Source organism: Sciurus vulgaris, assembly GCF_902686455.1.
Source record: "Sciurus vulgaris genome assembly, chromosome: X".
In the NCBI taxonomy this organism is placed as follows: Eukaryota; Metazoa; Chordata; class Mammalia; order Rodentia; family Sciuridae; genus Sciurus; species Sciurus vulgaris.
Genome location: NC_136471.1, coordinates 89,558,421 through 89,568,730, shown reverse-complemented (window position 1 = coordinate 89,568,730; position 10,310 = coordinate 89,558,421). Strand labels below are relative to the sequence as shown.

At 43.1% G+C, this 10,310-nt stretch overlaps 1 protein-coding gene and 1 long non-coding RNA gene across 2 annotated transcripts; one reads left to right on the top strand and one right to left on the bottom strand.

Annotated features, from left to right (window-relative positions):
- Window positions 1-752: 752 nt before the first annotated feature.
- USP51 (ubiquitin specific peptidase 51) lies at window positions 753-5,979 on the bottom strand. Its single transcript, XM_079123722.1, has 2 exons — window positions 5,859-5,979; window positions 753-5,062 (listed from the first exon to the last, which is right to left on the bottom strand). The coding sequence occupies exon 2, from the start codon at window positions 5,011-5,013 to the stop codon at window positions 2,887-2,889; it is 2,127 nt and encodes a 708-aa protein (XP_078979848.1). The 5' UTR covers window positions 5,014-5,062; window positions 5,859-5,979; the 3' UTR covers window positions 753-2,886.
- Window positions 5,023-6,501, top strand: LOC306651238. Its single transcript, XR_013761089.1, has 2 exons — window positions 5,023-5,267; window positions 5,947-6,501. It is a non-coding gene; the product is annotated as an uncharacterized lncRNA (long non-coding RNA).
- The last annotated feature ends 3,809 nt before the right edge of the window (window positions 6,502-10,310 follow it).

Here is a 10,310-nt window from a genome sequence, read left to right as displayed (position 1 = left end):
TCTTCTAGTGTCCATAGATAATCAATTTAGCAATAGACTTGGATTGGCCCTACCTGGGTAGTATGCCAACCCTTAGAATTACTCTTGCAGTAGCAGTACAGGGAATTGAAAACTCTAGCCTGTCTCAGCCTAAGATGTGTTCACTCTGGGTAGAGGGACAGAAACAGGGCAAAGTGATACAGAGCCCCACTCTGACCACAAAGAATGGTAGAAGAATGAGTGTTCAGTGAACAACAGCTCTCCCATAAACACAGCCACCAGACATCACTTCTCTGTATCAGTCATAATGTGCAGTGTGATATATAACACTGTGGAAAGGTGAGGTACACTCACAGCGAAGGCAAACAAATATGGTACCTACATAGGTCTAGTACACAGTTTTAAGGTGAGAGACTGTGGGGATATGAGGGATACCATGATGAGGGGTAGCACTGCCACATATATACCAGAGAGCTCAGCTTTACCTTCAGCTGTTGTTCCCCACTCCCACCCAGTCTCCCATGACTGCCAACTATTATGACCATGTTCTCCTTGCATCATACCTGGGCCTTCCTCCACACACCTGGAGGAAACATCCTTTTTTAAGACATTCCCTGCAGCTGAGCAGTATGTCACACATCTTTGGAGAAGAAGATACTGCACTGATCATATTGTACTACAGCACTGGGCATTTGGTGAAAGCTTAATGGATGAATGAATGAGTGAAAACACATTATTGACAGGGTGAATAGAGCAAATAATAGAACTCGCTCTCACATTCAACAAACATTTATTAACACAGAAATGAATAAGGCTTGGCCCTCTGTTGTCAGGATACCTGGTGCAGAGGGGCAGACAATCACAAAGCTACAGTAGAATCACAGTAGAATAAGTACTATCACCGAGGTATGGACAAAATACTTTGGAGGCACAGTGAGAGGGATAAGGGTAGGGGGACAGTTATCCAATTTACGCCTGCCTAGAGTATCCAGGGAAGGTTCCAGAGACATCATCTGTGAGTTGGGTCTTGAATAGTCAAGGAAGGAGCCTTGCAGGCTAGGGCTCAGAGACCTAGGTAAGGCCAGGTTAAATGAGGCATGAGTGAACAGAAAAAGGAAACAATAAGGGAATAAGGGATGCACAGGACTGCCAAGCACAAATCCATAGCTCTACTGTGGAAATTAAAGGTCTTATTTCCCCAAGAGGGGAAAGACAGAAAGCAGAGAGGGTGGGAGGTCCTCAGACATGGGTCCCTGCCACTTCCCCAATCAGGCAACGGGGCTCAAACACCAAAGACAGAGCTTTACATATGTGATATAATTTTTCTAAGCCACCAAATTATCTAAACGCCTCTTTCCAGAAGCTAAGAATTTGTGTGAATAATGCAGTTCTAAATGGGAAAAGCCCCTCATGTTTTCAGCTTTCTCAGATACAGTTGATTCTGCCTAAGTAGCTCTACTTCCTTCAGGAAATCAGAAGGGGCATGGAATCTTATAGGGAAAGGTGGGCTATTGTTCAGGCCTTACAGCCATCTCACAGATAAGGGTTAAAGTGTCTATTTTTCCCAAATTTACTTCTGTATTAACACAAAATTCAAAAGATATATATATTCACAAACCCCTTTGTCTTGTAATTCCTGTCTTCTGTGTTTATTCCTTCTATACCCGTCTTTTAATATTCTATACTGTATTTTAATATACTTAAATAAAAATAAAACTTTTTAAAAATTTATTTTTTCTATTTGAATATCTTAAAATTTTCAATTGTCAATTTTTACATGAATGCTCTTCTTTGTAAAAGTTTTAGTTTTTTTCTTTTTATCCTTAAATGTTTAAATTTTCATTTAGCTCTCAAATTGAACCTAAGGCTCTTCTATATTTTTAAATTGCTCTTCTCTGATTTTTATTTTTGAAAAATTTTAAGCAAATCTCATCTTTGTCTTGAATTGTTTTAAACTTTCTTTTAAGACACTTCTCTGAACTTTACTTCAATTTTCATTCCATTCTGTATATTTTGAAAAAAAATTAATTGTACTTCCATAAACTTTTAATTTTTCAATATATTTCATGCTTTAGTTTGTAAAAATCTATATTTTTCTTCACTTTAACTTCTGATTTTAAAGTTTTTCCTTTTCCTATAACTTTTAAAATTAAAAGTATTTCTTTGATATTTCTGTAAACTTTCCTTTTTAACCTTGTTTTACTCATTTTACCTTTCTTAAAATTTAAGATTTCCTAAATATTCTGTTTCTAAACATTTTAATAATTTTCAATCATTTTAAACTAAAAAAATATTTTAAAATATTTCTTTAAAAATATTTAACTTAAAACATTTTAACATTTAAAATGTTCTTTTGAAACTTTAAAAATTTTTTTTCTCTCTAAATGTTTTATTTTAAAGCTTTTAAATCTTTCTTTTAAAATATTCTTTTTTTTCGAAACTATTTGGCTGATCGCCCACAGCTGGAACACCAATTGTGAAACTTTTTCCTAATAAAGGAATATTTAAGGACTTCCCACAATATTTTTGTAGAAATAAATGGCATATAGTAGTGTCAGAACACCTCTATTCCCACCTTTCCCCATCTTGAACACTCTTTTCATTTAATTATGGTTTATGTGACCATTTTCAACCCCTTCTCCCTCCCATTTCTTAAGGCTGAATGGTCACTGCTTGGTAGTCATTTTTTCCTCCTACAGACCCATGGTCCCTAGTAAAATAGATCCTTTATATCAAAGTGCTAGATGTCATATAGGTGTTATTGTCACTGTCCATTCCAGGTAGGTTTTTGTGTTACTTCGAGAGGTGCTTGTTGTTTTAAGGGTATTGTTATTGTCCATTCCAGGTAGATCTGTGTGTCACTTCAGGATCCTTACCTAATCATTTCTTTGTCCTGGTCTGATAAGATTAGTCTTTCTCTAGACCCTGTTTGTGATAGAACAGTAAATACCCTTCACTGTAGAGTAGGTCCTCAATGGTAGCCTTGGTGATGATGGCATCATCACAACTGAACCACTGGTCCTTTTGTTGACGGATAAAGCTGGTATAGTGGCCACTTTCCAAAGTTCCATGGTGATTAATCACTGCAAACAAGGAATACTTATTCTCATTGGGCACACAATCTGTTGATGGCTGGCCTTCTTTCATTCTGCTCTCTTTAGTAGAGGCCAAAAATGGAGTCATGTCCAGCTCCAAGGGAAAAGAGATAAAAGTATTAATCTTTCGCCTCTGTTTGCCTACATGTTCAAACCGTTTGAGATGAAAACAGGCTACAATGGGTAATTTCTTCATTGTGAGCTGTTTGGTAGATTCCTGGTAACTTTGGCAACTACTGCACTTGATTTTGGCACTGCTTCCTAGATGCTCTGGCCTTGTAAACCACTGTAGGCAGTCTGTAAGTGAGGGGATTCCTGGTATGTGGTCATCCCTGCCCACTGTACTGTCAGCCCTCTCTGGGCTTTGGGAACTAAATGTGGCACAAGAACCAGGCAAGTCCAGGCTGATGTCCCAGCATGGGTCTATGGTGGTGGAGACACTATGGCAAGTTTGACATGTGACATCTGACTGCAAGCCACCTGTAAAAATTTGGTCTATGATGCAATTACAGCAGTTGGGGTTACTGGCCTCCTGCTCAACACTATCATCTTTGCTGTGTCTATGCAGCACATCTAATATTGCAATAAGAAACTCATGGGCATCCTGCTGCCTGTACCCTGCTAAATGTTCAGCGTGAATCCATATCAGGTGCAGTAACTTATAAGGTATATGAGGAGTTCGGCTCCCAGAGTACATAGCATGAAAAAGAGAAGACATTTCACAGACCAAACACAAGCTAGGGCTTGTCATTATACATTTGTGCTTGTCAGAGAGGAAGAAATCTTTCAGTAGAGGAATATGGGTAAGAGCCTGAACAATACAATTCATGAAACAGGTGTTTCCAAGATTGATTAGCCCTCTCAGGCCTACAGTATACACTGACTTTTTCCTCCTCTTTTTCTTGGGTTTCACCAATTTTGGCTCTTCTTCCTTTGACTCAGAGGTTGACTGTTTCTCTCCAACCCCGGATGTCATAAATTTTTGATAAGAAACATCTGTTGAGGTGGAAGTTAATAATTTCAAAATTTTCTCTTTTGTTTCTTTGGCAATCTGTTCTATATCTTTGTCATATACATAATCCTTGCACATAAAGCAATATATAACTCCATGATAGAGGTCTACAGCTAAATTATGCTGTTTTGTTTCTGCATGTTTATGAATATGTTTCTCAGTAAAGCAGCCAAAAAAGACACAGGAGAGGCAAGAGTGGAGTCTGTTCATATGAGTACTACATACATGACAAATGCACGATTTTGCCTTACGTTTCCTAGTCTCTGGGGTTCCACTCCAAACAAAACGCTGGTAGATCATCCGCAGATTCTTCTGCCAGTTCTTAGCTACTTTAAAGCTCTCCACATGAGAGCAGCCTGTGGGACCGTGATCAAATTCAACCTCCAGCAACCAGTCCCTTAAGCCACCTTGATCCCCAGAACCGCCTAGGTCACCAGAGCAGCTTCTCCGGGTCTGGGGTCTGGACCCAGGCCTGGACCTACGCCGGGATCTGCGCCAAGTGGGGGGGCGTGAAGGGGGTAGTGGTGGCGGTGGTGGAGGCCGGGCTGCAGGCGGGGGTGGGGCCAAGAGCCCATGCCGGCCTCGGGACCGGGACCCGGGCTGGGGCCGAGGGCGGGGCTTGCGGCGCGGACAAACCGGCGAGGAGCTGCTGTGACAGCAAGGGGGGGTTGAAGGGAGCACCTTCTCGTCGCCGCCAATGCCGCTCCACGTCAAGTTACCCTCGGGCGCAGGCTTGCGTTCCTGCCACGGCTCCAGCTTCATCTCCTCTGCTTCCTGGACCGCGTATACCATCGCCGCCCCCAGGGCCTCCGCCTCCATTTTCCCCGCCTTCTCAACCGCCTGCTCCTGAGAGGCTCCTCCCCCACCTCCAGAGCTCCAACGGGCCACGGAGCGGGAGGACAGGGAAGCTTCTCGAAACTGGGCCATCAGCTCACTGCAGGGCTTGAGAAGAAATACGTCTGGAAAGGAGCTGCGACTGGAGATGGAACGAGACAGGAACTTCTGTGAATGATATGCCTAGCGTCATGGCCGCGGTGCGCCGTTAGCGCTCTCGGGACCCCTCCCACTGGCCCTCGAGCTCAGCCAGCGGCTGCTGCGAGCTCCACCCCTTCAACTGAGAGGCTCCGGGAGCTGGTGTGCAGACCCAGGCCGGTTACCTGGTTTAAAGGCGATTCGATCATGTGGGTATTGAGGGGGTGGGGAGGAAAGACAGGGAATGAAATGTCGAAAGGGGGGAAAGGCCTGAGCGTTAGGGTAGAAAGGATGGAAACTTCTTTAAAAAAGGCGCCACCCTCTGACTGCCTTTTCCAGCCTCGCTTTGGTACAGCTTCCTCTGACGTTCTTTCCTTATATCCTAAAAACACTTGGGTCAACATTTTATCTTAAATATGGCTGAAATGAGGCCACCCTTGGAAAACGGACTCGGGATCAAAGTGTTCCCCTATTCCTATTTTATCTCTGCTTCTAGGTCCGGGTATGTTCTATCCTGTGGCCCTACTCCCAAGTGCACTTTCAGTACGACAAGCTCTTGCACCCTCTCATGCTCTTTGGTTCTTATGCTCTCACACCCCTTTTCTGGCTTCTGCTCCCTCATTTTTTAGGATTTCTCCTTGAATTAAGATTTTTTTCTTACTCCCTCCACGCATGGCCACCCCCATGACTACCTCCATTCACAGTGCGCGATCCCCGAAGTCCCTGCCCGCTGCCCCTTCCCCCACCTTTGCCCCCCGCAACGGCCCCAATCCCGGCGTTTGTATAAAGCTCTGCGTTACCTTGGGCCCCAGGCGCGTGATATAGAACGTCAGCAGCTGTGCTGTCCAGGCGCTCCTCAGCCAGCCTTGTCTCCTGACCTCTCCTCAGGGCTGGTCACAAGGGGGCCGCCCCCTGGCCCCTCCCCTCTCGACGTGCGGCCCCCAGCCCCGGATTCTGTCCTGCAGTGATGAATGGCACCGCTGTCCCGCGCAGGCAGACAAACCTCTTCCTGAAACAGAGTCTACTGGAGTCAACAACAGCGACAGATTTTAGAGAAAGCCCCTGGAATGGAGACTCAGGCTTCACCTGGTTCCAGGGCCCCTCTCTACAGAAAAAATGATTAATCGAGGTGGGGGTAGGGGCTTACAGGAACAGCAAATCTCTGGCATGAAACCCTTTGGAACCTTTCAGAATCTGATCCCTGGGAATAAAGTGGAGAGAGGGATATTATCCGTGAGTGAAGGGCAGAGGAAGCATAAGCAAAGGGGTTCAGGCTTAGACAGACCTGAACCCAAGTACTTGCTAGCTGTATGACTTCAGGTACAAGACTTAAACTCTCAGCCTTACATTGTGCCATCTGTTAAATAAAAGTGGAAATAATAATCTTCATATATTGTTAACACTAATGCATATAAAGTAAAAGGTCTTCATGGGAAATCTTAACATTTGTACCTCTGTCATTTGCCACTTTAAAACCAGCAGATAGCATAGTGCTCCCATACAGAGAGTACAGGAAAAGAGAACCTTTTTGTTCATGAACTCCCTCAAAGTTGCAACTTAGTTCACCTGATCATCCATTATAGGTACTTCATGTACAGAAACATGCACTCAGTAAATAGCGATCAATTCTTTAAATGTACTACTGTGCTAGGTACTCTAGGCTGTGAGAAACGTAGAAAACAATTTGTGTCCTCAGGAAGTTCATAGCCAAAGATGATTTTCCTTCACTTTGATAAAAACAGAATCCAAGACCACACTCCCCAGGAAAGCTGCTATTTCCAGGGCCCATGACCAATCCCAAGATTATTACTCTTTATTAGTGAAAACATCTGATGCTATGTTAATCTCCCTTGAACAGTCATGCACCTTTCCTCTAAGCACCTTCCCTCTAAATGTCAGTTCAGGGATTCCACTCTCCTAGGTTCAGGTTAGGATTTAATAGATGCCTCCCTACAATGGATGTCAATGGTTTTAGGATATTGAACAAATTCATTGATGTATTTGAATTTCTGAGTGAGCATAGACCAATGTGCTCTTGGAGAGAAAATCGCCCTAACTATTCAATTCCCCACACTGAGTATCTGTTTAAAGGTTGAAATAAGAGCCAGTCTTCTTTGAGAGCAATTTGTTAGCAGGAACATTTGCCTAGGAGTCAAAAAAGCAGTGTTCTCATACTTTCCCATTGTTATTAACTATGTTTGTATCCTTGAGCAAGCCACAGGTCATCTTTGAGGTTTGGTTTGCTCTAGTAAGAAAGAACTGGTTTGACCTGTCATTCAGCTTTTCATCACTGTAACAAGTACCTGAGAAAAATCAGTTTAAAAGCAGAAAGATTTATTTGACTCATGGTTTCAGAGGTTTCAGCCCATGGGTCCCTAGACATCTTTACTTTTAGACCTATAACAAGGCAGTACCTCATGAAGTGTGTGGTGGAAAAAAGCTGCTCACCTCATGGTGGCTGGAAGCAGAAAATATGAGACAGAAAGGCACCAGGATCCCAATGTACTTTTCAAGAACATACCCACAGTGACCTAACGTCCTTCCAATAGTCTCCACCTTCTAAAAGTTCTACGAGCTCCCAATAGAACTACATGCTAGTGATCAAGTCTTTAACACATGTGCCTTAGGGGAACATTTAACCTCCAAATAATAACAACCTGTTACCAGTTATTAACTTAAACTTATAGCAACTTTGAAAGAATCCTAATGCTGTTTCCAACTTGATGATATTTGGCCCTGTATTAGTCTATTCTGTTAAAGCAAAATGCCTGGGAATGGATAATTTATAAAGAACAGAAAATTATTTCTCACAGTTCCAAAGACTGGGAAGTGAAACATCAAGGTGCCTTCAGGATTGGTGTCTGGTGAAGGCTGCTGTCTATTTCCAAGATAGTACTTTAGACATTGACTCCATGAGAGGGAATAACACTGTCCTCAAAATTGGTGGAAGGAATAACGGAACAAAAGGGTACCTAGATTGTTCCTTTTGGCCCATTGATTAGAGCACTACTCCATGTGTGAGGGCTGAACTCTCATGACCCAATCACCTCTAAATGGGCATTAATATTTAATACTATTTTATTGGGGATTAAGATTTAACATGAATTGGGGACACATTCACAACATAGCAGTCTGACGTCAGTTGGTATCTATGTAGGTGACTGAAAAGCCACTGCCATTCCCATGGATCTTAAAGAACCCCTCACACAGAGTGTTTTCAGATTAGATTATACAAATTCTCTTGACACAGACGCACTCTAATTATAAAAGCCTTGAAAACTACCCTCAAAAGGTGAAATGAACTGCTCAAATTGAGATGAGAAAGGCACATGAGAATATCTTCTGAAGGAGTAGTTCAGGAAGTTTAATTAAAAAATAAATAAATGTCAATTGAAAAGAGAATGTGTGCATATATTAGAGCAAAACTTTAGAGAACATGTATCAAGAGGTAGAGAAACACACAACCAAGCTACAGCAAGGTAAAAGATCAAGAAATGGAATCACTAAAAGAAGCTAAGAGGAATAAATAGAATAGGCAGGGTTAGAGTAAGGAAGTGACTTGGCTTCTGAGTAGGTGCAAGGTGGGTGGAAAAGGAGAATGTGAAGGCCCTTACTGACTACAGAGATAGCTCCTTGAAAATGACTGTTTTTTATACCCTCCTTTGGAACTACAGACTTCAGCTTTAAGTCCTCCGCAGCCAAGACTATCCTCAGCTGACTTAATTGTTCTCTTTTTGTGCTACAGGAACTGTATTAGAATGAGCCTTACGTGATTGACCATACATGATAAAAAAGAAATAGAAGCAAGAGGGTTCAAATGTCTTCCCCAAAATGAGGAGTAGATACATGGGAGAGTTGGTATATAAAATACTGAGTCCAAAGCCTTAAACAAAAGGTTGTGGTGCTCCTCACACACAATCTGTGTCTTTACAGCCTGCAATTATCTGGGTTCCTTCTTATATCTGCCCTACTTTACATCCAAGCAGTGATATTAAGACCATGCAGCTTTCAAATATCACAAACATAGTAAGGAAAAGAGGCTCTCAAAATAAGGAGCAACATCCAAGCAGTAAAAAAAGTGTTGCTCATTTTTGGGTTAGCAGACATAGAAAGAAATGCTGACCTGGCTACGGGCTAGTTGTATCCTAGCTTCTGTGAGAGTGCCCAACTTCTATTTATGCAGACAGGCAGGGCACAGTGTACAGGTACTTGTGTCTTCTGAGCCTCCATTTTGTCATGAGTGAGATGAGAATCATGAGAAAGCCAGCCCCTCCTAGAATCATTTATTCAGGAGATGGATAAGGAGCACCGCTTACTATGGCAGGGACTAGGAATGCCAAACCAAACAAAACTAGGCACAAAGAAAATAGGTCAGAGTCCCTCACTGAGGGAGGGGACATGAAGATGAATGTCAGCTAAAAAACGCACAAGGGCACTTGCAATACACAACCTAACATTTGTGAAGTCGTTTTGCAACGGTGCTTCAAATGCTTAGTGAAAGCAGTTGTAGTGAAAAGATACGCCCCTTCAATCGGCCCAGAGTCTATCATTACCAAAGAAACTTCTTCTCCACCAGTAACAGTCACGTGGGAAAAGGTCAGACTGGCATGATGCACTGCTTTTGCCAAAACTGGAATGAGTGGGTCTGGGTGGTTTAGGCCTTTCTGAAAGTCACTAGTTCCACAAATCCTCCTGCATCTGAATCTCGTGGTGGACTCAGTAAAACAGATTGGAAGAGCCCAGTCCAGAGTTTCTGATTCAGTGTTGACGCTTTGACAACTGATGCCTAAGCTCTGGGACTGGGGACTGCGCTTTCGGAATCCCTGATGTGGGCTAATGTATAAAAAATAAAATTTGAAAAACAAAACAAAACTGGACAAGGCAACCAGACCTGAGTAGCAGGATCCAGTTCTGATACAGCTGATCCCAGAACAATTTCCACCTCAGCTGCTCTCATAGATTTCCATCTGTGGCAGGTCCTGGGATATGCTGGAGGTGAAGGGTGGCATAGACAGAGCAAGATTGGGAAAAAATGGGCTTCTGTGCTCCTGGGGCCCTGAGGCCTTTAAAATCTGAAGCCCCACCCAGGCTTCCTTCTCCCACCTGGGCCTCTTCCCCTCAGTGACCTCATTTTCCTGAGGCCAGCATCCCAAAAGACAGACTGCAGCCACTGCCTGGCTCTGACTAGAGCCAGAGAGGAAGGGCTGTCAATTGGCTTTCAGTCTTTGACTCACGCTGCATGCCCAGTCTCC

Excerpts from the sequence above, each read along its gene's own strand:
- USP51 (XM_079123722.1), bottom strand. The coding sequence starts at position 5,013 with ATGGCCCAGTTTCGAGAAGCTTCCCTGTCCTCCCGCTCCGTGGCCCGT.